This window comes from Cyclopterus lumpus, chromosome 22 (assembly GCF_009769545.1).
Source record: "Cyclopterus lumpus isolate fCycLum1 chromosome 22, fCycLum1.pri, whole genome shotgun sequence".
Taxonomy (NCBI): domain Eukaryota; kingdom Metazoa; phylum Chordata; class Actinopteri; order Perciformes; family Cyclopteridae; genus Cyclopterus; species Cyclopterus lumpus.
The window spans coordinates 18,030,025-18,058,000 of NC_046987.1; the positions used below are offsets into that span (position 1 = coordinate 18,030,025).

Here is a 27,976-nt window from a genome sequence, read left to right on the forward strand (position 1 = left end):
CATGATATCTTGTTAACAGCTTCTTTTTTTTTTATTACAAAAAAAAAAAAAAAACAGCATACATTAAACATTTTGCGAAGGGAATGCAAAGATGTTAGCAAAACCTAGCATTGTCCCTCATTTTGTCATTTTATTTTAAATAAAAAAATGTACAAAAGTGCTTACATGGTGCAAATAATGAGAAGTAAAAGGTCTATAAAAAGAGTAAAGTAAAAGGAAAAAAATGTACATTATATCCAACTTCTAAAAATGCAGCAGAGAGCAGGAGAGATGCGACTATATTACATAGCAGTAAAAAATAACCCAAAGCTTCTCAAGAACGGTTCACTAGGTAGTTAAACCTCACGCAACAGGACTGCAGTCTGTTAATCAAACATATCACTTAGCATGAGGTTAATAAATATTGCTTAAATAACCCACAATGCTCTTGGGTTTCGGTTTAAACGGAGCTATTAGTTTGACTAGAGCTTGTAAATTCTCCTCTCAAGCCGACTAACGGTTTCCACCGGCAGTTATTATGAGTGACACGTTACAGACAATAACACAATAAATCTCCCACTGTGTTTGCTAATACAATCACAAATTCTTGTGAATTTTAAAATGGCACTTTTGTCAATAATACCGTTAGAAAACGTGTTTGTAACTCAGTCCATAATCTCCATAACAGCGGTCATTGGCTCTCCACTTTGTGCTCATGGTGTAAGGCTACTCATGAATCCAGCCTGAAGAGGCTCCTCTCTCTTTACTGACCTGTCGATCCCGTGACCAGTAACAAAAGCTCCCAATAACCGTTTTAAACCAGTTCCCCTCGACACAGAACCCGACGTGAAGGTCTGGAGTTTTTCTCCCAAACAAAACTGAGGCGTCTTATCCACTTTCCTCTGGGTCGAGGCTCAGTAACTGTTCTCATGGCCCGCTAAGATGTAGAGGTTGCTGAGGGCCGTGGGGTTGTCTGTGGGTCGGCTCTGCAAAACCACCACCCTACAAAGAAATAAATGAAACGCCACAGTTAGAACATCACACAGAAATACGAAAAGATGGCGGTCGTGGTACCTGGTGGACCGTAAAACCAAGGCGGTAACAAGTTTATTGTCAACAAGGAAGCCATACATGGTATGAATCGGAGTGAGCAGCCGGTTAGCTTAGCTTAGCATAAAGACTGGAAACAGGTGGAAACAGAGAGAATTGTTCTGTTCAAAGGTTAACATTTTTTTTAAAAAGGATCTTTGTTTCTACAGATCAAAAAGAAATATAACAATATATGAAGTTGTGCCATTTGGTATCAACCATGTCATTTTACAACATGCAAGACAGAAAATAAGCATGTTGCCTCAAGTGTCAAACTATTCCTTTACGAGCATTTTAGATAGTAGAATGTTTTTGTTCTACCTGCCAATGCTGCACATTATGTCAGCGATATTTTAAGGTCAGTTATGTCAACTTAACCTTGTCTGTAAATAAATGGAAAACAACGGCCGCCTGGAAAATAGACCGTTTATCAGAGATTTATCCTCTTAAGATTTGATCAAATAAAACAAATGTCTCTCTAGGAATGACAGATGTTGAAAATAAATAAATACTATGGAGGTTAAGAGGCTGCCTTTTGCCAATGAAATGTAAAAGCTTACTTTTAGTAAATAGGGGAAGAAATGCTGCTAATTCACCTGCATTAACAACTAATGGCAAACCTCAAAGCGCCATGTTAATGGTATCGATCTCCTCAGAGGGCAGTTCACGGTGAACCGTCACAGGTGCCGCGTGGTCGTGACAGCTGAGCAGGGAAGCTACAGTCCGACTGTCCGTTCCGTCAGATGAAATTACAGAGGCACGGAGAGACACTCAAACCAGGCTGGCAGTGCCCGGCCGGAGGTGAATAAAACATGGGGGGCTGGGCGGAGAGAAAGGCCTTCACCGGGAGCCTTACTGAGACCCTGTGTGTGTGTGTGTGTGTGTGTGTGTGGTAGGGGGGTAAATCACATCCTCCTGCGTCTGCAGCTCAAACCAACAATCAGGACATCAATCAAGAGCTCGAACGATTAGTCGATTAACGATAAAAATGTATCTGCAACTATTTTAATAGTATTTCCAGAATTTTAACAAACTTTAGTTGGTCCCGGTTTCTCAAATGCCATTAATCTATTAATTAAGAGAATATCCCACCTGAGGTGATCATCAGTTGCAGCCCTGCATCAGTTAATGCAGGTTTGGGCTGTTTTGTGATGGTTAACTTTGGGTGATGGTCAGACCAAACTATTACATTCTACTGTGACGTAATGACATTATAATAATGTTTCACTATCTTCTAACCAGTCAAAACGACTAGATATATAAACAGAGACATAAAACGATTAATCATTAATGAAAATAATCGTTCATAGCTGCTCAAGTCATTTAAAAAGCTAATTGCCAGCTACAGTCTGGTGCTTTTCTTCCTTTTACATGATTTGTATTAGAATGCCTTTTAAAAAATCTTTTTGGACTACTGGTCAGAAAATACATGCAATTTCAAAAACATACCATTGGGATGTCACACACTTATGGCGGGGCATTTCTCACTAGTTTGTAAAAAGTTGAAATTAAAATAAAATTACAATAATATGTAATACACATATGTACAGATAAACAATGTATTGAAGCATCTAAATCATACTAAGAGGATGATGTCAGTGGTGCATTCAGGAAGAGCTGGGTTTAGAGTCACCTGAAGGCAACATCTTCAGAACAAAAAGGAGTAAAAATAGAGCGAGGAGCGGCAGGTAGAGAGCAGCAGAGTGAGAGGCAGCAGGCGATGAGCGCTGAGGGCTCACGACAGAGCAGGTGAGCGGGTTGTTTGGTGGTTTCCTGCTAATAACACGAGGAGCTGATATCATGGAGGAGGTAGAGCGAGTCACTAGCTGTAATGCCGTTTGTTGATGAGGTGACGATGTGTTGGAGAGGCCCTTTGAGATGCGTTTGATCACCGATGCGGCTTCAAGATGGAAATCTCTCTGTACCAACCTGTCAGATCCGAGGAGGCGGAAGACTCGGCTTGGATCACAAATCTCCTGGGTCACCTGAGGAAGGAACAAAAAAAAAAAAATACAACTGACAACTGGTTTTCTGTGTGTCTGACGCACTGGAAAAGCCAAAGGGGCGTTAAAAAACACATGAATCAACAAGTATTGTTATTCCGAAGGCAGTTTTCACCAAGCAGAGCTCCACAAGAGCATACTTCTAAATCTTTGGCGTGGGTGACGCCTGTCTTGGGAAACACTCTACGTTGTTAAACCAATCGTAGAACTCATTAAGTTGGCCTTTCTGCAGAGAACAAACATACGACTTCCATGCTTATACTGTACGGATCAACTGTGGGCCCTCATACCGATTATAAACATGCCCACTGACAATACAAATAAGTCTTATTTAAACAAGATGATCGCGTCTGAAACTATGTTAACGATAATAGAGAGGCTGCTTTACTTTGTACAATTTGTACAAAAAGCAGCGGAACGCTTGGATGATGCAGACAATTTGGTCTACGACACGTAAAATAGTAAACGCTCACTTCAGTTTATATCAATTCTTTGACTGCAGCCAATAAATAAATTGTGGATATATTGCAAGACAGCGGACCAAATGTTATGACCTTCAAGAAAAACATCTAACAGCGTTTTGATCATTCACACAACCAGTAAATTGTTCTGTGTACACATTCTTAAAAAGGCCCAGTCTGTGTTTTCAACTATAGAAATAACACATATCATTTTAGTTGATTTTATCTTAATAATAAAAAGCTGATTATAATAATTACGACAGCTGTCCTGCTGTTAAACAAACATTACTGGCATAAACCTGCAGTAGCATCACAAAACATTACTTATTTATTATTATCTAGTTGTTGTCTAGTGTCAGTCTGTATATTGAAAGACCTGTCAATCAATTTCAGAGCTAGAACGTTGCCGGCCTGCGTTTTATATTTTGGTGGTAAGATGACCGTTTACATTGGGATCCCTTCTTGTGTCTTCAGCAACGAGATGCGGCGTAACGAACAACGGGCCCGTTGGAATCACTCACGCGGGCTGACAGGTCATGAAAAGTTGTCGACAGATGCGAGATAGCCGGCGTGTGTGACACCTGCTAGGTGTAAGTCCTTGGCCTCGGGGAGAGATCCGATCCGTTTAGGTCTAAACGAGGTCTCGGGTGTTCAGGGAAGCACCCACCGAAGCGGGCACGGATCAACGGGCCTGCCCCCCCCCTTGAATGCCTTCGCTTTTGAGAGGAATCATAACGAGGCGACGGCTGAATTATTTAGTGCTGCTCCCCGTCGTGCGACGGGTTTCGTTTATGATCGAGCATGAATTTTGCATGGCGGCTGACATTTAAAAAAATCGTTGCTGTGGTTGAACCGTCGAGCTCGGCGTGGACTTGGCAGACGGACCTTCTGTTTCACCCGAGTGCCACGGGGACCGCGTCCGACACGGCGAGCTTTCCAAAAAAAAAAAAGGAGGAGAGCCCACCGATCGGCGTATCGCTTTTCATGAAAACAGAACGCTTCACTTCCCGTGATCTCTTGAACTTTTATTCTGCCGCCGAGCGCCAACCCGTGATCAGGTTGACGCGGGATCCCTCCGTGAAAGGAGGACAAATTCATTACCTCGGCCCGACACAAAGACACTTTGTCTGGCTTCACCTGGGGTCTAATCTCCTGGGATCACCTCCAGCATGTCGCAACGCATTTAAACGGCCAGCACTCAGAGCCAGAGGTGTTCTCATGTGTAGAACAAACACGCGTGTGTTCAGAGGAGTGACAGCAGATTCTCCTCTTTCGTCACTGGCAACCCGTTAAAATGAATACTGATATTTCAGTTTTTAAAAAGATTGTTTGTCAAGCAGTTTTTCAGACGAGTGGAAAGAAAACGTCCAAAATGTCCATTTGTGTCTGTAGATTTCTCCTGAAAGGTTATAACTAGATATATGCCTAATTTGCATAAGCAAACCTAAAATTCCATAAAACTTGTAGAACAAATGATGCTCGTCTTTATTAAAGTATTCAACTGAGAAAGTTTGACGGTGGTATCTATTAGTTAAAATATTACTCAGCCTTAAGATGTGAGGATAATATACTAGACTACACATGCAATAAAAAGATACATTATCAAAACGAGACGCTGTTGAGAATTTGTATTTCAATATAGTCGTACTGTCAGATTATGTTTTTTACCTCATTGGACTTGAAGCTCTTTCCTTGCATGCCATGTTTCCAGAAGGCCAGGACGCTGTCCTGAAGGCACACTGTCAGAAAGGAAAGGAAAGAGGCCATGTGTCAGTGCACAACGGTCAGGGAAGCCACTGAAACCCTGCCAGCTTCATTAAGAGGAACAACACAACTCATTTTGAGTTTACAAAAAGCCCCATTGTAAATGTAACCTGAAACTCTACTGGATGTAAAACTGTCATGTTTTGTTTGTTGGATAATTCCCTTTAAGGTAAGGATGATTTGCTGCAAGGTATTACACAGAATAACTTGTAGCTTTATTTCTTAAAAACAAAGTTTAGAATCCAAGACGTTCTGTCTAAAAGCTTACCGACTGATCCAATACAGAAATCAAAGCTGAGCTCCGATGCCAGCTTCTTGTTGGACTTCAGTCTGCCCTGGAGATTAACAATCTTCAAATTTTCTGGGGAGAGAAACAATAAAAAAGGCTGTAAAAATGATGTGGCAGAACATAGATACATCCATCCAGACTGTACATAAGCCGCTTGTACAGATTCTGGTCTGAGCTGATGAAGAGAGATTGAACTCACGGTCTAGACACACCAATACTGTGTCTCTCTCCAGCTGAGTGACGTGGATTGCATCCACCTGCTGATGAGCTGTGGGAAGGAAAGGTACAACATTAACAATACTGATCTAGATCATGCCCATACCGGTCAATATATATATTTGTTTGATATAACATGTGTTCTTGGATACTCCCTCTTCATTACTGTATTAGCTGTTTTAAAATTAAAAATTAAAAAATGCAGTTTAGCACAACTACTTTTTACTCTCTGTGGATTATTTGCGTTGTTTATGAACATAAGAAGCACGTTTCAGATTAAAAAGTAAACAAAAAGTCCCCGTATGTTATGTGCCTGAGTGTTCAAGCTAATAATAAAGCCACAAAGACGTGAGGCTGCATTGCATTCTGTGGAGGTTCGTTTCCACAACCGAGGACACACGCTTGACCTACTTGTTCCAATCTCTGTGAACCAGGAGGAGCAGGAGTTAAGGTTGATGGTCTCAAAGCGGACCACCTGGCCCGGCTCGCTGCCTTGGCTGATGGCCACACACACCAGAGGATACTCCTGCTCCGGGACCACCAGCATCTCAAACACTTTCAGTGGGCTGGGAAGAGGGAAGTCAAAGTGCTGCAAGCAGAAAGAGAGCACCAACCCAACACGTCAACAAAAAAAACAACTGCCTGGGAACATGAATAATTTGAGTTTCAGAGCACAGGAGCAATGGACATTTTCTAGCTAGATTATAAAATGTAACTACAAAAATGTATATATATATATATTTATATATACCAATACTGTATCTAAATAGAACACAACCTTGGAGGTAAAATCATGTAGTCTTAATAGGGAAATTTGTAGAGGGTTATTTAAGTAAATAGCCAATTTACCTTGATAAGCATAAACCTCTGCATGGGCTCATACCACTGCAACAAGACAATCCCAGACTGCAGCGCTCCACACAAGTACTTGTGACCTGTATATGGATTTCTCACTGTGAAATAGAGAAGAATGTCACAAAGTGTAGCTTGATTGTGCTACGTAGGTGTGGTCTAAGAAACGTATTCAATCCCCCCTCACATTAATGCACAATATGAAAAGTCACAAGGGCTTACAGAACAAATATTACCAAACACAAACATTGCAGCAAAGTTAAGTGGGACACGCCCACACTGAGATGTTAATCATGTATTGCCACAGTCTAATATAAAAGGAAGCGTAAATAAAACAGAGGAGGCATAGGACACTCACCAATGCAGCACTTGTGACATCCCTTAGTGTCGGGGATCTTAGTTGTCAAGGCAAACCTCCTGAGGAGAGAAAACAGTCAAGTTGTTGTGACTTTAAAAATGAGCCGATGACGTCTAGAATCAGGGAAGTCGGCAAGTGGTTCTCCTTTTCTTTTCTTTACCACCGCAGTAGTTTGTCAAGGAGGTAGACGGTGAAGAACAAAAAGACGGCCCGGCATGAGTGTGGCAACATGTTTAAAAGTTAAAAAAAACAAACATATGAGACCACAAAACTCACCTGGGTAACATTTTGTCTGGGAAGCGATGCGTCTGGAACTGAGCCGCCAGGCCGGGCTTCTTCAGCTGCTCAAACAGCCCGATGAGATTGTGAGAGTACAGCTGGAAGGTTTTCCCTGCAGCAGATATAGTATATGCAATAAGCTTCATGAGTAAAAGCTGTCAATAGTGGAGCAGCAATCAAAGCCAGGAGTTAGAAGATATTCATTTAAAATATGACGGAGAAGAACTCGGTACACTTTTCTACGCGTCATTTTAAACACCCTTTCTGGTTTTTCTTTACACATTCTGGATCCATGAAGCAGGTTTCACATGTAGAAAGGTTAGATGTGAGCGGGGGTAAAAACAGAAGTGTGACGATGATGTGAAGCATGATTACCTTCTGATGAAGCCAGTTAGTAGCATATCAAATCAAGCCAGGGGAGAGGAGGAGGATGGACAGTGTCCAAGGGAAGAGAAGAAGAAAACAGAGGTTAGGAATACCAAGGGGCAAACAGCTGACGGCAAAAACAAAAACCATCCTCAACGGTTAAGCTGAAAAGACAACAGATCACACATCTGTTTTAATATAAGAAACAAACTATACATGATAGTGCAGCTATACATTGTAACCTACAGAGACCAATATGTCTGAGTGGAACAGGCTGTAAAGCCAGATGTGTGTCTGATTAGGTTCAGAGAGGCTCTGATGTCAAACATAAGGAACAGTGATTTTAGTGCTCCTATGCAGTGACCGTCATCCCCTCGGGGGCAGCTAGTTGACACAAAGAGGCAGCGTGTTACTGAGTGGGCAGTGAAGCAGGAGGCTGTGTGATGCTGTCCATCACTTACCAGATAGAGACATCAGGTTGTTGTTGATAACGTACAGCCATGTACACTTCCTCGGGAACAGCTACAGAAGGAATAAAAAAGAAAGAAAAAGTGGTACAATCACCAAATAGTTGGACGACTATCAACGAGGGCAGCGAGAAGGGGAGAAAGAATATCAATGGACTGTTCACTCGCCTCCTCTGACCAGAATGAAGTTGGTTACTTTGTAGTGAGAGTAGATCTCTATGTCCAAAGAGCTTACTAACTACATGGATTTATAGGGTTACACATGTTATTTAAAAAAGCCCTATAAACAACTAGCACTTACACTTATATAACAATATATACCTCCCATACAAAGTAAATACTTATTTGAACTAATCCAGGTTATAATAATTGGTTTCAGATTGATTTTAGCTCCCGTTACCTGCTCCATCGTGGCTTCATGCAGCTCATTAAGGTTCAGCGTATAGATGCCATCCTCCGTCCCAAAGATTAGGTACTGATCTAGAAGAAAAACATTTGTTTTAAATTAAGCTTTGAACTAAATAAAAGATGTTTGGCTAACACGCTTGTTAAGAAGGAGCTGTACCTTTGGTGTCTGGATGAATCCATGATGTGGCACAGTTGATTTTCAGTGGACAGCCATCAAACACTTTGGAGAAACAGGCTCCCATCTGAAATGAAAAAAAAAAAAGCAACATGGCTCAGAACAGGCAGCCTCTGGCTCAGCGAAGCGCCGACATGTCAGCCAGGGTTTAATGAGCTGAAGCTGAGTTGACGCAACCACAAAGCAGAAAGCTCTGTGGACACTAAATATCTACTACATGTACAGCAGCAGCTCAGACAAGAGGTGAATGACAATGCCCATGAAACCAGGCCAGCGGGGAAGAGTGAAGGCTGCAAGGGACAATGCAGAGGATTCACTCACCAGTACTTTAGGAGTGGGAGGAAGACCGTTGATGGCTGGTTTCTAACGAGGAGCAGAGGAAACAAAGTAAAACACACAAACCATGGAGATGCAGAGAACACAGCAACAATTAATTTTAATTTAGCAGAACAAATTAACTTCAGCCTCAACAATGAGCCGAACAAACAACTTTGTGTTTTCTTTGCGCGTGTTCTGTCACAGGGAATTAAAATTCAACATGAGTGGACGCCACAATTCCCTCTTTAACCGTTAGTGTTTGGATCTAACAAAAGGGAATCATATTTGAGGTTTTAGTGGGAGGGCAGCCAGCTAGTTGGAGACACTCTACATATAAAATATAGGCTCTGAAACCACAGAAGACATTTCACTCTCAAAACCACATGAAACTAACAAAGTGTGTCTGATCACAATTGAAATACATGTTGCAACGTAGTATACTGTGGAGTATCTCCAGACTCACAGGGAAATCCTTTTTCTCCTTCCGGTGCTGTCGGTTGGGTGGCATCTTGGGACTGCCGCCATTCACACTGTCATCCGAATCATTATCTGTCAAGAGAGAGCAGGCAGATGGACATTACAGTTATATAGCTTTTAATCATACTGTCAAACACCAAGAATCTCACATCAGGCTCCCTTACCTTTACATTCAGATTTACCGAGAGCTTGTAAAAATAAAATAAGTTCTCATTTAGACACCCACTTTGATTTAAGACACCATATGAACAGGTTATTGCACATGTATATGTGTAAATGTCTCTAAAGACTCACCAGGATCAGAGGCGTGAGACAAAAGGCCGGGGCTGCTGACGCTGACGGAGAGGAAATCTGGAGGCGAGTGCTCCACCTTGTTGCCCAGGTGCTCGGGTGTGCTCTGGATGCGAACCACCTGGCTCGGCCCGTTCTCAGAGCTCGGGAACCTCCGGACCGTCAGAGACCTCTCGTCGTTAAGGCCGAGCTCCTCTGACGAGCTGGTTAATCGTGGCTGAGAGGCAAAAAAAAGAAGAAGAGTGAAATCAGTCTGATGTGAATGCAAAGAAAAACATTCAGACAGCAAAACATAAAATATCATTTCGGGGCTCACCTTCGGAGGCAGAGGAGGAGGAACCCCTGGCTTGAGAGTTGACCTGAAATGGAGGTATTTTTTGAGAAAAATGTAAACTACATCCACGAATATTTAGTTAGGACTTTCTATGACGACCGTGTCTATAATTCATTGTATACATACTTATACGTTATATGATTTTACTGCATATAGTATATATTATTATAATGTATTACAACTATGGGAATTACAATACATTATATTTCCAAAAGTGATACACAAGGCATGTGTTGTGATTACTGTTAAAGGGCATTATGAATATTCATGACTGCTCATACCTATTGTTATACAACGCTATATAGATAATGTCTATAATGCATTATAGAAATGGGCGTCATAGAACGTGTTACCCAATGTCTTTATGTAAATCTTTATGCAATGAAATCACTCACAACTCCACTTCTTCAAAGGCATCTTCAAGGTGGGCAATGTGTCCCCTGCAGGTAAACAACAAACACAGCGATCAGTGTGGAAAATAAGTCTCAGCAGCTCGGAGCAGAGTTAATGGCGCAAATATTTACATAAAATCCCTCCTTAGAGAAGAAGAGAGTATGACTCTAAGGAAATGGGGGGGGGGGGGGTAGTATTCGTTCGAAGCCTAGAGCTTCGATTCCAACAAAAACCTCTGAGGTCTTTCATCACTTAATGTTTACTATGGTCGTTAGTTTTGAAAATTAAGAATTTTAGATGCAGTCTCTTTATTTCTCTTTATATTTTTATCACGAATGCTGGAGGGAGTGTCACTGCAAAAAGGGGATGGGGACCAGGCGAAGAGGGGTGGGGTGGATGACGGAGGTACTACAGCACACACAGTGTTAGTGTTACCGTTGGAACAATTCGTCCTCAACGCTTTTGAGAAGGCTCCTTCGGGGGACAAGACGAGAGAGAGAGAGCCCGACAGCCAAAAGAGAAGTGGAGGGAGAAAAACAGTCAAAGCACATTGAACAAGTGAGATGGAGCTTACAGGCCAAAGCAACAGAGAGAAGTGCAGACGGGGAGCGTGAGTTCATGCACAGGCAGGTTCGCTCTGGTTAATGTGAGAGACAGTGAGGAGCATCCATAAGAGAATTAATTAAAACTCAGATTACTGAGCATCATTTATATGCTTTAGTCGGTCTTTTCATCAGATTTCTTGAACTATGCGTTGTTACTCAACACTGCCACTCATATTGCTCATAACCCTGCATTTTATTTTAAATTTGAACAAAGACACAAAACTTGAACCATGTATTAGTTTCCTTTCTCTGAATGAATTCAGGGATGCATCCATCTAATAAATAAGCCAGGTCAAGAGAGAAAGAGAGAGTGTGAAAGAGAGAGGAGGGGTAAACGGGAACAGTTCCCGTGACAACAGTTTCCATGGATTACCTGGTTGTTATTCCTCCCTCCGCAAAGGGACTCCAGGGGGAAGGGAAGTCATTATCTTTACTCACATCCTGTGGAAAGACGCACAAGCACACAAATCGAATTTTAAAAAAAAATTCTTTTGATTTTCTTCATTTGTAGATAGCATTTTTCGACATTGCGTTAAAATGAATCGTTTACAAAACAGAAAGTAGCACGTCTGTACTGATTGACTAAACTGAATATGATTATCACCATTTCAGAATGAGCTTCAGTTTCCTTCCGGAGAGGTGGTTCAAACTGGAGCTTGTCAACTGTAAATGAAAAGAAATGTGTTCAGTTTTGTTCAGGTTTTTTTTCTTACACACAACACACACACACACCTTTGGCACTAGAGGGCATCAGTGGCCAACACTTCAAGACACACAAAGCCTTGGGAGTAGTACTCACGTGCATTAGTAGCAGGAGCCTTAGAAAACACTCAACAGAAAATCACGCGCAAGAAAGAATGAAGCAACAGCAGCTCAACTGCTTCTATTACAATGTACCTGCCATAACCGCACTGATTAATTAGGACACTATGTGAATATTTGGTCTGGAGCCTAGACTCGTCGGCCACCAGAAACAAACACACATTACACTTGACCAGATGTGTTCACGTTGGGGACATATTGGTGAAATAGAGAGAGAAATGCAAACAAATAATGGAGCAGACTCCTCTTAGTTTAGGTTTGAGGTCACATTCTGTCCAACAGAGACTGCTTTAGTGTCCAGTATAAACAGGAGTGATCCTTCTGTAGGTATGAAGGCGAAAGAAATCAACCAACCTGCCAATAAACACTCCCACATAATCGGCTTCTCATTAACAAAGAAACTTTGTATTCAAGACCACAGATATTTCTCTGCTCGAGGTATGCTTATAATGTGAAGCTGCTGCAGTATTTACAAACACAGATGACAGCGAGGAGGTGAGGAATCAGGTGAGACGTGTGAGTCAAACTTTACTTTGTAGTTAGGATCCGATTAGTCATCCACAATGTCGTTTCATTTCAGTCCGTCTGACAGAAACCAAGATATCACAATGTCCAAACTTTATTTCAGCTAAATAAACTGTAAGTAGCCACCACATGCAGATCAACTCACCTTATTAGTGCCACTTAAAGCTCAAACACAATGTTTTGTTATGGGCTACAACATTATCCTAATTATCAGGAAGTCTTGGGAGTGAGCAAACACACACTGTCTCACTACTCTGTCACTGACCTGCGTCCCCCCTGTGGCCCTCAGTGAAGCTAGGACATGGCCCTCCTCGGTCTTTCCCATTGTTTGCTTCACGTAGGAGGAAAAGTCAGATGCAATTGTGAGAAATATAGATACAACTAAAACAGGAAGTTCATCTGGTACACTCACAGTACGAACAAGCACAAAACACAAAGGAGCACGGCGACTATCGCTACAGATAAACATGACAAGCAACCAACAAGGACACTTAGCGCACCACTGGACTGTTACGACGGTAACCCAAAAGGATGACATGAGAAACAGTCACAGTTCCGACATGACAGACACAACACGGCGTTCAACTTTATCTACTGACGACAACACAGACGCACAACAACTTCCCTGAAGGGTTGCAAAATAATACATTTATTGAATATATTAAGATGGATCCTCTGCCAAATCCAGTATCAACACGTGTTGACCGAGAGCCAAATTCCTAAAGAAACGTTTATGCCCCCCTCAGACAAGCCTTTTCACATTATTCATAGAAATATAAATGAGGGACAGTTAACTTAAAAGGACTCTACTACATCCACTCCCTCTGCCGTGAATCCCCAGGCTATTTTTATACACACTACCACATGTTATGGTCTGGAAAAGTGCCAGCCAGTTCTGCAGGATTAGTGGGATGACCCTCTGACAAGCCGACGGGCCTCTATCAACCTACACAGCCGGGCTGACTGACATGCTGACCAATGACAGGACAGATGCACAGCAGAGGGGGGTTGGCCTTTATCTTGGTGATGGAGTTGGGCTTTTTGTTTACTTACAGTCCATCTCTGAGCGCGTCCTCTCAGCTCTGGCTTGTTTGTTGGTGGAGCGGATGGTGTGTCTGACTGCAGAGAGGGGCTGAGGCAAAGAGCAACAGAGACAACGATTTAAAAGATAAGAAAATAGGTTTTGACAGTGGGCGCAGCACTTGACAAGACAAGTGCAGAGAGTAGGGTGAAGTTAAAAAGGTAAAATTATACAACACCAACGCTGCATAGCCTGGAGTCATTTAGAACAGTTAGGACTTTTTAAATAAAAAGGAATCTGTAGAAATGTCGAGCTTATGGAGAACCGAGAGATACTTTTGGTACTGCGTCTGTGCATCGTCACATTATTATGCATCCCAGAGACTGGTTGTTTGCAACAAGCTCCATTGCTTTCAGTCAATAGCCCTCAGGGTTTTTTCATTCATGGGGGCCAAGACAGTGCTACTGCTGTCAGGGGGAGAAACGCACAATGGTCTTTCAAAAAGGCACTCGTACCACCTCTTTGGCTGCCACGTAGATGTGCTGTTGATTCCAGTTGGAATAATAATGTCGGTGGAGAGAATCAAGAGGGGGGGGGGGGGGGAGAAGAGAGCTTAAGGGGAACATGAAAACAGACTTGAGCCAAGATCACCTTTTTTACCAAGTTGCTGAAAAAACATGCTGTGCAAATATTTACATTCCCTGCTGATAGAGACGCTTCCAGTGTTTGCATGAAAGTCTGTTTTACAACCAGATCTGGTGAAATTAGACAAAGAACGCTTGTTTTCTCCTCAATCATGTTGCTGTTTTTTTTCATAACTTCCATGCAACAAGACAGGCAAAAACAACAACAACTGGGGCACTTTCTTTTTTTATATTTCTGAGTATATACACTGTTGAAAAAGTTGTCAATGTGTCTCTATCTTTGATCACTTCTTTGTAGGCTGTGTAGACTTTACATGTCTTTCTTAGTTTGTCAAAGCAATTGCACATCTCTCACAGTATTGGTGCTGTATATATATTTTTTTTTTAGATGCGACGGAATCAGACATTACCTCAAGGTCATCATCGTCCACCTCACTGTAATGCTGGTGGTTGTCTGGGTTGTTCATCTTATCTAGGAGATCAACAGCGAGCCTCCTTGTCAAGCCTGCCTGGGCTACATACACATGCTGCAGGAAACAGGGCAATATTATTATGAACTGGTGCATCATTTGACAACAATAGTTTATACTTTTGGTCTGACTTCCTTAATCTCACACACAAGGGCCATGGAACAGGGAACATCGGAGTCCCTGCATGAATGGATATCAAAGTCTAAGTTTCACTGTTATAACACTGTAATTAAACCCCGTGGATTAATCATCAGATTTCTGGATCATTTGGTCTTTCCTCAGAGACATGCAACGAGTTAATGATAATATATTTTAAGAAGCAGCAGAACTGTGGGCACCTTAAAAAGATAGTTTTTCTTGGAATATGCACACAGGCTGGAGCGCCAGCCTTCTTCCTCAGGACTGAGGCTTTGTTTACAATATTTAAGAATGTAATTGCTAATAACTTAAGCCCTACGGGCCATGATCTTACTCTGACCCACAAAGCTAGAGATTCAGACAAACCAGAGAAGCTCATTGGGACCACTGAGGTTCTCTACTTCTTTGTTTGGCCATCAGGATCCACAAATGGTAACGCAATATTCTACTCTCAACTTAACTATAAAGAATGAAACACAGACAGGACTTTTGGCTAAAATGCTAAATTTCCATTGTGAATAGGTTCAGCCTAAAAACATCAATGCATTCTTTGTTGCAAACATTTAAATCTCCTACTGTATAATATCTACCATACAGTATGCCTATGCGACCAATGAGAAACATTACCGATAGAAGTTTTTCTGCAGTGGGCCTCTTCTTTGGGTTTTTGGTCAGAGACACTTTGATAAAATTATGGAAGGCGGTGGACCTGGGGAACAAGAGGACGTTGTTTTAGTGCAATGTTTGTCACTATTTTTCCTTCGAAGACCAAAGTGAAAAGTATCATGAATTAATTTTAGAGTAGCACACTGAATATTCTGGGCAATCACCATTTGTTTTTGTCTTTTAGCTTCGGAGGCTGGAAGCTGCTCTTTGACATCAAAAACAAGGCCCTGAGGAAAAACAAAAGAAATTGAATTAAGACCGGTTTTGACAGACTCAAAAGAGGGAAATATACTTTAGTAAGATTGAATCCTAGTTGAATAACAGCCGTAACGTATTCTGAATTAAACAGTATGACCATTTGAGTAATGAAAAAAAAACATGATGAAACATGGCAGGAACACAAAAGGAGAAAAGTAGCTTCAGAGTCGTCTCAGGAAGTTCTGACTGATCCTTTTTTTAAGGCAGGCAAGACATGCCTCATCGGGTGTAGGTCAAACATTGGAGGCTGCAGCTCGGCCAGCTCTATGGACGTTATGCCAACGGCCCAGATATCACACAGCTGGTTGTAGCCACCGTTCTTCTCCACTGCTGCTACTTCTGGAGCCATCCTACGCAAATGGAGGACAATAATTCAGTGATGACGCTGATGAAAGGTTGGTTTGGGGAGGCCTCTTTGAAGTGACAAACAATCGTGGTACTAATAATGAAATACCCTGGTGATCTGTGTAGGAAAACTGTTTATTTTTACCCCTTTGACAGCGTGTTTAGATTTCAGGGTCAGTGACAGAACAACGGCCGTGGAGCTGGTGATGATTCATTGTCTTTCAAAAACACTTCAGCTGCTGTGAGAATGTGTACTTGTATCTTTTAGAGGAAGCATCGATCTAACCACTTCTACATGTGGTCACCACAAACTAGATTCTGTTAGATAAACTATATGACACACAGCTGACTATAAAATGTCCTAGTATCTGATTAAAAGTATTTAAACAATGCTTCTCAGAATATAAAACTTGAGGCACAAGAACCCCCCACAGTTGTTCAACCAAATAAAAGGCCCACTGGCTAATTTCATGATGGTGACACACTCACCAATAAGGTGTTCCAATGAAGGACTTCCTTTTGGCAATGGTGGCGGTTATTTTGGCTGCAACTCCAAAGTCAGCTGTAACAAAGATTCACTGGGTTCTTTTTCAGATTACTTAACATCCACATACAACCGAAAGATACAGAGGTCCTAAAGAGCGACTTACCCAACTTCACATCTCCGTTGTCTGTAAGAAGTATGTTGGCACCCTGTTCAAGAAAATACCATAAACATTTATTATACTTTGAGAAATACATTCAAGAGAGCATAATAATATTTTAGCATCATGGAGACAGACGCTGAAAATACTGAGTTTAGCAGCCAAACTGGTTCATAAGTGCCAATCATGTGCAACACACTCAGTAACATCTGGTCTAGTTGAACCATTAACTGCTGGTCTGTTACTGATCAGGCTGCCAGTAAAGGTGAACCAGGATCACAGCTTTTTGACAGTGTTTCTGTTGGCGGTGACTGACAGTCTCTCTGCTGGCATCCTGCAGTGAGAGTAGAGGAAACAGGAAGTGCTCGCTGCGTAGCGCAGAGTAAAGATAATAGGTCCAGCCCTGACCTTCTGTGATAACACGTGAAACTGAGGCTCCAGTCTGTGTGCATGCGCCAGGCGTGATCAACTGCAGCTCAACCTCGAAAACCGCTCGAAGTGACACCATTGGTCACATGCTTTCCAGAGAGCAAATCCCCAGCTAAACTTTCCCCGTGACTTCATTTCGCACCTTTGCCGCGCTGCTGCATCAGAGAGAAGTCTGACCTTTGGACTGCTTTAGGGCCAACCGATGCATTTGCGGTGCAACTGCCATTTACATTTATTTGTGTCAATCTCACACCTTTCCTTTTCTTCTTCCTGTTCTCTCATGTTCGTTGCTCGCCTTATTTCATTGTTGTTCTGTCAGAGTTGGCATGAGGCAAAGTGTCTGTATGTGGCACAGTGGAATGGGCATGACCAGGATCATGCTAAAGGTTAAAAGAGAACAAAACTAAGTAGAAAAGATATGATACCTTAATGTCACGGTGCATCTTGCCCTTGGTGTGCAGATATCCCAAACCCTGTGCAGGTGAATAAATGTATTCAGCAATGAGTTCAACTAAAATTTAAAATGTATACATTTTCTTGAAAAGAAAAGAAGAAATAATTATGTACAATTACCTGAATAGTCTCTCTGGAGACATATGCTATCTGAAGCTCCGAGAGAGGTCCCGTCACTGTTGCGACACAATTTCAGTCATCATTTTTGCAGGGTAAGGATTTTACAATTCATGTACAGTATTTAAAACCATGTTATGACTGCATCTTACTTGAATAAAACAAAAGCTCACCATGATAAATGTCCTGCAGAGATCCTCCACCACAGTACTCCATACATATCCAAAGCTTCTCTCGACTGATGAAATCAGAGAAGAATTATTAAATTAGGAACTGCTGCCCTGCAAGTTAGTTATAGAATAAAGTGTGTCTAGTTAAGTATCCAAATATTTTAAATGCATAATTAGGCAGCCCAAACATTCTGCAAAAGGGTTCTTGTTGAACTATTTAACGTGGACGCTTGACCACTGGAGGGATTCGGTACATTTCAGCTGGACATGGAAATGATTTTAGGCCAGGAAACCGGTTTGAGCGGAAACTTGAATTCCCCCAAATAAAATGGTGGTTCTTCTAATGCAATTAATCTAGCTTTATAATAATTAACGCATTGGTGGGTCCGCTCGTTAACATTTTACAGTAACCGCTTGTGCTCTTATGCGGCGAGACTGTACAAGACATGCCTGCTGCGATAAGACGTGCATCTCTCTGGACTAACAGCCATATAAAAAACAGATCAGAGGCTCATATTCCAGTTAAACCTGCTGGAGGTCTGAGGCGGTGGTGGGCGAACCAGCCTTACTTCCTCTCAGAAAACAGCCACAAAACATCGGCTTCGTTAAAACAGAAGAGCTGCGTCTTGGCACTGAAGGGCCGAGTCAGCACCAGTCAAAAGGTTTGAGTCACAATTTCACACACAGGTGGGACTCGGTAATTACATAAGTCATGTGACTTTCAGGCGGCGGCTCGTTAAATCCTTTTGACAGTAATGTCAGAATTTCACAAATGTTATACCTTCGGCAGCGAGAGAGAGAGAGAAGCAAATACTGAGGATAAAATGACAAAAGCAGGAGTATTTTAAGATGGCTCTTACCAGAGGTAGCTCCCAAAGTAGGCCACAATATTGTGGTGCATGCATTCCTTCACCATGAAGATTTCCTGCTGTATGATGGAAAAGTCATCCCCTGGAAACAGAGGGAGAAATCACACAGACACAAAAAAAGTTAGTTTCTGCTCAGGGAACTGGTCCATTTTTAAATGAGATATTTTCCATTCGGAAATAAACCCCATAACAAGATGATTGTGGACATGAAATTGCAACTTCAATTTTCGTTTCATGAATCATCATAATGTCCAGTAACACTAGATTTTTCTTTTTTTCTTCCAGATGATACAAAAGGTTGTGCGCACCGTAAACGTTATGTTTTAGAAAACACTTTCCAGACCCGTTTGCCAAACTCAAAACCACAGAACAAAAATCTTCCCATATTTCACTCAAGTGAAATGTTCAATCTTTCTTCGCTCTATAAAAACAGCCCTCGCACTTTTTAAAGTTGTTCTAGTGTGGGCTGCTTTCCAGTTCAGCAAAGCACTCTAACACATCAGACTGGTCGGAAGTAAGAAGAATAAAATATGTAGGCCCAACTGTTCCGAGACATGGTCCTGGGATACATTAACAGGATATGCCAGACTCTGCCAGCTTCAGAGCTCTATCAACAAACTGTCATCAGTCCAGATTAAGCTCATTTAATGGATACAATCTCTGCAACAACAGTGAGAATTACTGTCAACAAACCATTTGTTTTCTGCAAAGGGTCAAATGTATACATTCTGCCTATCTTGCATGTAAACAACTGTATTTGTATGTCTAAAGTCTGTTGTAAAAATCAACTCTCTCAAAATGTGCAAGAGGCTTTGGCAACTGCCTCCAGCTGTGGCCTGAAGACAAAGAGAAGTTGTTGATAGCTCCAGACAATGTAGCGGGTGGCTTGTAGTCCAGCTGCCAACTTAAATTAATACAGGGGCATTTGACCTCTGGACGAAAAACATCTCTGGAGACACATCCTGGACCGCAAACAACGTTCTTACTAAGTGAAAAGAGCAGTCTGTTTTTTCTTTTTTGTCTGTCTGGGAGGGGTTGGGCCCTCTCACGTGAGAGTCTGAATTAAAAAAGGGATGGAATGCCAACACGTGCATAACCATCCAGCTGATAAACAACAAACCAGCGAATTTCAATCACCGTTGAACTTTCGGCGACTACTTCGGGTATTTAGTTTCATCAGAAGGCTTTAGATCTATTAGTTGTCTAAACTACATAAAAGAACACCTTTGTAACTGCATCCCTTGAGACTGAAGTGTTTGTTACCAACATCACATGAAACACTTATCAGATTAATCAGAGTGTCAGGTGGTATCCCGCAAAAAAAAGTATTTTAAATGTGTTCATTTCTCTGTTCATTAGACCTTCATCGTTGTCCATTGTTGGATGATTTGTTTTGGTTGAGCCGATCCGTCAAACATCGTCTTGCTGCTGAAATACTCACGAGTCTCAAAAACAATAACCTTAAACAAATGTTTACTACGGTCTGAGTAATGTTGACAAACAAGTGTAGTGTCTAGCTGTTTTAGGAAATGCCTGTGCCTTTTCTTAACGTAACTATATACATCTTTTACTTAAGATGTACGTCTTAAGTATGAACCACTGGACTCAGGGCTGAGTGCAACAGAGAGTACGACAGTCAGAACATATTCAGACAGAGTTACTGATGGCTGATTTTGGTCTTTTTGTTAGATTTGTCAACAATAACAAAAATCAAAAGAATGTAAATAACCGTATCTTTAAATCAAGAGAAGGAGACATGTCACAAACTATTTCTTTTTGTTGCTTTTACATAGCTGAGATTGCACAAAACGAAGGGAGAGAAAACAGGCTTTCGGTATGGCGTGCCGAGTAAGCTTAATACAGCAACGTCAGCAACATCAAAATCACATTAGACACATATATTACCACAAAATAAAAGTCACAGAGCGTAGCCAACCCTAAAAGTGTTAAGTGCAGTGCATCTGTCAGGGTTAGTGAGAAGAGTTATTATTGCAGTGGGGGGGGAAAAAGTTTTTAAAATGATTTATTATTCTTGCTTGAAAAGTCTGTAAAAAGGAATAACGTCAACCGAGGGACACGTTAAAGTGGCAATCCTACAAATTTAACTCTTCAAATTCTATTTGTAAAATTAAAGTTGTTTCCGCCTCTCTGTATATTGTCTTTCTGTAGCCCAATAAGGACACAGAGTAATGAACGTTCACACACAGCTTTAATGATGATGAGCGTGATAATCATTTAATCATTTTCCACATTCATCATTGTTGGCCGCATCATGCTCGAAGAATGTCCCACTTTTGGGGACTCATTAATCAGGTTACAATGACATATTATTGCGAGCTTGGTGAAACTAAACAAATATAACTCAATAATCTTCTCTTCTTGGAGAGGCATAAGAGTGTTGCCACTTCCTCTCAAACCGAGCGCTTCCCTCTGCTCTCTGAATAGGCACATCCTCGCTTAATGCTTCAAGTTTCAATTCAGCATGTTGGGGAGTTATACACAATTTGACACCAATATGATTTGCTGGATGACATATTTGAAGAAAAAAAAAAATGCATCTATAAATAAATAAATGTATCACAAAAAAACCCACCGCAGCTGAATTTCTAATAGAAAACTACCAGGAGGTTGGTGACAACTTCTCATGGACAATCAACAACAAAAAACATAAAAACAGAGCGTCATAAGAGGGAAAGAGGTCTAGTGAGGGATGTAGTGATAGTGTTAAACAAAATGACTGCTGATTACATGTCTGTACACTTCAGAGGAAAATAATAAAATAATAAACAGATCTCTCCTTTCTCCGTGTTGACGACGTCTTAAATAGTTGTTTACCATCTAATTAATCAGATTAACCTGCTCTGTGCCTAACAGCCCCAGAGGGCTTCACCTCTCCTCTCTCCTCTCTCCTTTCTCCTCTCTCCTTTCTCTCTCCCGGTCCCTTACTCAATATCAGCGGCACTCCTCCTGGTCAAACCTGTTTGATTCTGCGGTCCGCCCAAAGCTGTTTACCTGAAGCACAGAAAGGAATGACTCTTGCAGAAAAAAAAAAGAAAGAAAGAGGGGAGGGAGGGGAGCAAAGAAAGGAGAGTCCTGCTTAAACAGCACGACCCAAACTGGGTTAATCCTGGTTTAATCTCAAAATAAAGATAAAGCAAATAAGAATAGAGCAAATAATGTGTGTTAAAGATGCTTATAGTGCACCTGACAATTTTAACCTATAAAATGATCTGTGTTAAGCTGCAACACTGGTCTAAACCAATTTAACATGACTTAAACCATAGCTGTACACACGGCCTGTTTTCACTCTTTACATCTTTGTATTATTTATATATTTTACCATTTAAGTTTGCACAAATCATGTTAACGAAGAACGTAGATCAGTGAGTTCTTTAGAATGAATTGTATGCGTCACTTTTGAAACCATAAATGCGTGTCTAAAATAAATATTAATATTCTTACAAGTTACAGCTAAGCCTCCTCCTCCCTCAACATAAACATATCTATGCCTTAAATAAAAGCTCAAAACCTCAACAGGCTTATCAGGTTCGACAAATTCCAGAGTGATAATATTTAAATTAATTCTCAGATCCAAGACGACACCTGTGTTTACTCCACGTGTAAAACATACCCACATCCTCTCACTCAAAGACTAAAACAAATAAACAAACAAACAGTGACATGACGAATGAAAACGAAAACAAACAGGAGTGATCATCTAAGGTCAGTCTGGCTGCTGGTGGTATAAAACCCTCATCATAATCCCACTAATCTGGATCACACTAACTCTGTCACTAGGTCATCACCAGCACAGACACCAAAGCTGTGAACAGTCAGCAATGTCCTCCTCTCCTTCACACCAAACATCTCGTCTCCCGTCGCTCTTCAAATCGGTTGAAAACATTTTTCATTAACGAAACAAAAAAAAAGGCACTAAAAACCTACTTGTATAAGGTATTGTAACTTATACAATACAATATTTTTGTTGCATCTCAGATAGGACACATCATTTTTTTTTGTTAACATCCTTGAAGGTTGAAAACAAACAATCCAACAAATAATAAGTCATAATGAATATATAATGAATATGATAATAATAATAATAATAATAATAACAGTAAAACATGAATATTGTATTAATAAATCATAAGCCCCCGGGCATAACTAATTTATTTATATTTATATATATGGACCAAAGATCATGATTTCACATAAAGAATGCAAAACATCACGGGATCTATGAGCACATACACATTTGCAGTCATGATTATTGGCACTGTACTACAATAGTTTCATTTGAGTTCTCTTTATTGCATCCCATTCAAAACCCTTATATATATATATATATATATATATATATATATATATATATATATATATATATATATATATATATATATATATATATATATATAAATAAACACCTTAAAAAGACTTCTTTATTATTATTTTTTATAACTGACAAACTGAGATGATGGGAACATCACTCTTACCTGGTTCCAACTTTATGATCTTCACAGCAGCGAGCTCCCCAGTTTGTATGTTTCGAGCCTGAAAGACACAGCAGCACAAAGTGGTCAGCAGGGCTGCAAATATCACAATGCAGTTAATAATAATAATAATAATGCATTCTATTTGTAAGGCACTCTTCATTCAAGAATCTCAGAGTACCACAGTAATATTACTGCTTTAATCAGAACTCTCGTTACAACTGTTTATGGCAAAACTAGAGGTTTGATTCGTCGACTACAAAAAAAAACAACAAGAAGAGAAGAGAACAATAGATTAAACAAAAATGAAAATAAGTTAGTGTCAACCTTGAATATTACATAACATGGGACTGTATTCTGATGGGAAGTCAGTCACAGTTTGGGCCCACATAAGCATTAAACCAATAAATGCCATTTGAAGGATCCTGTCTGCGCTGAGAGAAGTGGGGTGGAAACATTCTCCTGTGCACCACCCCCCACCTACATACTTGAGTACTATCAGACCCAGAGTCGACTTAAACAAGCATCATCCCCAGAGGACATGCTGTGCAGTGTAAACCTTTAAATATCCCGAATGAAGATGATTAAAGGTTAAGTCAATCTTGGGAGTAGCATACTTTATCTTGACATCCTTTTTGGTTCTTCCACATATTTGTGCATATCTTCACAGTTTAATGTTGTGTTTAGCCTATGGTATTAGATTTAAAAACATATCCATCCATCAATTGCAAAAATGTCTATCTTAAAGTAGGTTGCACTGACTTCCAAATCCAGGTCAAGACGGGATGCTCCCTAATCCGTGGGAGTGTAAGTGATGGTACAAGCAGCTAAATCAACCGTAAACCATAAAAGCCTCCAGCATGGCCACCTTTTAACACAGGGAATGTACTGGTGATTCACACATATAAACAGACTAGCACACTGAACTACTATACTTGTTCTGCAGCTGATACCACAAGTGCATACACACACAAACAAATAACAACAAAAGTCTGTTTAAGTAACGACAAAATACTTGAGAATAGCCTGTGTGTCTATCTTCACATTTCCTGAAGTAACTCAAGTCAACCTGAGAACTAAACCCAGAAAGGGGAAGTTCTGCACTGACCGTTCAAATATGTGATGCAGCAGACAAAACAAGCTTTAACATCCTTAAACAACCTTTGACTGGAGTAGTCTGGCATGTAACAGGCCTCTAAAGAAACAAGGTGTGACATCTGGCCAATTCCTGTGTCCAGGGATTGGCCAGGTGTGCCTGATGTCTACATATATCTCAGGTTCAGCTAACTGTAGTGGCAATGTTGACACTGACTTAAAAATAAACAGGTACATAGTTCCTCACATCCAACTTAAAGTTATTCTTGCACACACTAAAGGCCTACTGAAGGTGTAGGATACAGTCTCAATGCATGCATTGTTTATAAAGTGAATATAAGTGACCGGCAGTGTGCAGGATTCATCGGTTCCTTCTTTGTCATCAAATCTTGACACAAGCACCGACAGAAGCAGAGCGAGTATCAATACACTGACCTACATTACTGACCTGTTGGAGATATGGTTTCACCAACTCAAAAAACTAAACTTGCGGAAATTTGTTTCCTTGTAGAAATAACAACAGTAAGACGTTGGCACATAATAACCTTTAAGTAGTACTCATTCTGTACAAAATGCCAACATATAAATGAATATTGTAACAACAATCTACACTGAGAGCTAAGTGTATGGAATTATAATGAAGATACATTAATAATTATCACCAGAAATAACAAAGACAGCAATATATGGTTCTCAAATTAATATAGTCAGATGTAATAATTCATCCAAGACAAGGATTGCTTTGTCCATTGAAAGTTGAACGAGCACAGCCGGCTAAGGGGGGACTATTCACAATTTAAGGTGTTTCTGCTGTCGGTGCCGCCCAGAACACACCCAGCAAAACGCGTGTTTAGACAGGGGCCTGATCATATTTCAGTGCACTGCAGCCCTCAGCCTGCGAGCTGTGGGAGAATACCAGGCGCAGCATTCCACCGGTAGCCTGTCTGGGGGTGGGGGCTGGCCAGAGAGGCTTTGTATGGATGACAGGCTGCCTGAACTATCACACACTGGATCAGATGGGTCGTCTGTTTATCTGTGGCTGATAGACGAACGAGAAAGTCTCCAGCAAAACACACCTCCCCACGGCCAGACAGACAGTTGGGAAAATGTGGATAAATGATATTGCAGGACACTTTTTGCATAGATAAATTAAGTTTAATTTTCAATGCACAGTTTGAAAAGCATTAGGCTGCTCTACGACAAAGATGTGTCCTTTCTTCAAAACTAAATGTTTAAGACAGTCAGACAGTCTTGTTTTTGCAAGTGCAGTGACTCTTGTTTGTTTGACTCATGAATGATTGATAATGTGTACATATTGCAGTCTAAGTGAAACAAAAAATGGTATTCTTACCCAGTTTCATCCGAGTTAACTAAAATGTATTTGGTGAAAACAGTAAAGCTTCTAAAAGGCAGCAAATATAATACATGAATGGTTTATTTTTCCTCTCTAGTAACATAAACATCCCATTGATGCTGTAGCTGACAGCGGATGTATACATTTAATATAAGTAAATCTATAACGGATAGTAAACCAATATTCCATTTTGAGAAAATAATCCTGCTTTAATCCTGCTGCTTTGGACTAGGGATGGGTAACATGGTCTCCATCAATATAAGGTGATGTAGATCAATTGGACAAGCAGGTACAGGCAACCACTGTTCAACAGTCAAACAGGTTCCGGGAATTGTTTCAGTTAACTGTGCTGTAGATTGCACAACCAGGAAAATCATACCGGAGTTAAGACTATCATTAGTATTACTGATTCAGCCGCAGACTTTATTCTTGATCAATTTACTAATAGTTTAAAGACTGTAAAATGTCATAAAATAGAGAAAAATGCTCATCATAGCGACGTCTTCAAATTGCTTGTTTTGTATGACCAACGGTCCAAAACCCAAAGATATTTAATTCATACATGACAGGAAGAAATTTAGCAAATTCTCACATTTGAGACGCATTAACCAGCAAATGGGTCTTTTTGCAGATTCAGTTCCTTTTGATCTACTAGTTGAATAATCAACTGATCATTGTCCTACACCTCACAATGAATATATCATCTCGCTTGTTTCACGTGACAGTATGGTTATCAGTAACGTTGTCTTCGCCCATTGAAGGATGGGGTACCAGCTGCAAACAAAAACTGCCAATAAGTGTATTTTAGTCGCCGAAGAAGACTAGAGGAAAGGAACTTGGCCCTCATTCAACAGCTACTGCCAAATGTGTTGGCCACATGTTATTATGAGTCAGAAAACAAACAACACTCTGACTTTACTTAAATTAATAAGTCTTGGTAAACCAAGATATCTCCAGCACTAATGAAAGGCTGTGGGAACCAGTAACTTCACTATACCTTGTACACGTCTCCATATGTGCCGCTTCCCACCCTCTGGATGAGCTCAAAGTCGTGCTGAGGGTTCCTCCTCTGGATTTCACCGCTTGGCCGGGGAAAGATGTCCATGATAGCTTGAGCGAAACGATCCTTTACATTTAGTAGATCCAATCTAGTGGCGGAGGTTTGATGAAGCTGCGGTGCTGACTATAAATATACACAAGTCAATCCCTGCTACTCAGACGGTCCTCCCCCGTGCTCCATGTCCTGATCGAGAGCCATGAGAGAAGAAGTGGAAGGAAAGTGTTACAAAGAAAGAAAGAAAAAGTATGTAACATTAAGTGAGCAGCAACTAAAAAAGTTGACATTTCATCCAAGCTAAGTTATGTGCGTAGCTTAGCAACAGAAAAGAGTATTATATTCTGTCACATATCGTGACATCTGTCACCCAACCGCTATCTTAAACACCCATTCAAATTAGAGTTCACTCAGAGCTCCGACCATTAAAACAACATTAACGTCAGCATGGACACTGCGGTCATTCCAGCAAATAGCCAGAGCCAAGTCTAACGTCGCTATTGGACCGGGCTAGTTGAGGGGTTGGGGGCATAAGCTAATGCTAACTAGCCAACGTTAAGTTAGCTAGCTTCTGGCTCTCGCTCCCTTCAACTGCCCCTAACTTACCGTTTACAACGCGAACACACATCTCGCATTTGAAATCTCTTCGGGGTCCTTTAACCGCACGCGCTGGCGTCGAGTAACGGCTCAAAGAGAGCAGAGAAGCGCCCCCCCTCCCCTTTGTTGTCGAGGACACAGTAATAAACTTCGGTTGGCCGTTGGCTCTCCGTCTCCTTCAGCGCGCGGACGTTGGAGCCGAGTTCGGTTCTACAGCAATAAGTTTAGCCGCTGACATGTCATTTTCCTCCGCTGACAGTTTAAGCGAAGCCTCGCGCTCGTATGTAGATAACTAACGGGGGGGAAACTACGTTAATAATGTCAAGTACCACTCTTAAATGTATTTGTTTCCCCTCCAAAAAAAAAAACCTGCCGAAAAAGCAACAGTCTGTTGCTAATCTCTGTGGAGTCGCAGTTACAGGATCCTGATGCTGCTGCGTTCATGAGCTCCGCGGAAAAACGAACACTCTACAGAAATAAAGAAAAAACAACACAGTTTAAATGTCTCGTGGCAAAACCACAGTCACGTATAAAAACTGGGAAATAATTATAACGTGGAACACATTACAAAAGCAGTTATCTTATTAAATCGAGACAATTGTTTTGTAGTTCGTCAGCAGTGTAACAAGGATAGCATATTCATTTATTTTCCAAGTTATTTTCCATCAACTTTTTTTGCACCACTGTTGCT

General features: G+C 40.9%; 1 protein-coding gene across 4 annotated transcripts; it reads right to left on the reverse strand.

Moving 5' to 3' along the window:
* Positions 1-27,746, reverse strand: map4k5 (mitogen-activated protein kinase kinase kinase kinase 5). 4 transcript variants are annotated; one of them, XM_034525360.1, is made up of 35 exons: positions 27,295-27,727; positions 26,632-26,877; positions 23,189-23,246; positions 18,687-18,777; positions 17,830-17,894; positions 17,660-17,715; positions 17,512-17,559; positions 16,664-16,706; positions 16,503-16,575; positions 15,887-16,018; positions 15,575-15,637; positions 15,372-15,453; positions 14,547-14,663; positions 13,525-13,603; positions 12,737-12,802; positions 11,729-11,787; positions 11,498-11,565; positions 10,522-10,566; positions 10,109-10,151; positions 9,796-10,009; positions 9,488-9,573; positions 9,028-9,069; positions 8,689-8,773; positions 8,524-8,603; positions 8,118-8,178; positions 7,666-7,668; positions 7,288-7,402; positions 7,012-7,070; positions 6,651-6,754; positions 6,213-6,390; positions 5,785-5,853; positions 5,565-5,657; positions 5,201-5,271; positions 2,998-3,053; positions 1-981 (listed from the first exon to the last, which is right to left on the reverse strand). In XM_034525360.1, the coding sequence occupies exons 2-35, from the start codon at positions 26,737-26,739 to the stop codon at positions 894-896; spliced, it is 2,700 nt and encodes an 899-aa protein (XP_034381251.1). In that variant the 5' UTR covers positions 26,740-26,877; positions 27,295-27,727; the 3' UTR covers positions 1-893. The 4 variants fall into 4 exon arrangements, with proteins under 4 accessions (XP_034381251.1, XP_034381254.1, XP_034381252.1 ...); XM_034525363.1 differs by lacking the exon at positions 12,737-12,802 and having other exon boundaries at positions 27,295-27,746; XM_034525361.1 differs by lacking the exon at positions 7,666-7,668.
* Between the last annotated feature and the right edge of the window lie 230 nt (positions 27,747-27,976).

Coding starts and splice junctions, on each gene's coding strand:
- map4k5 (XM_034525360.1), bottom strand. CDS start 26,739: ATGGACATCTTTCCCCGGCCAAGCGGTGAAATCCAGAGGAGGAACCCT. Junction 9,574..9,795: donor GTCTCACGCCTCTGATCCTG/GTGAGTCTTTAG, acceptor CTCTCTTGACAG/ATAATGATTCGGATGACAGT. Junction 6,391..6,650: donor AGAGGTTTATGCTTATCAAG/GTAAATTGGCTA, acceptor TTCTGCTTGCAG/CACTTTGACTTCCCTCTTCC.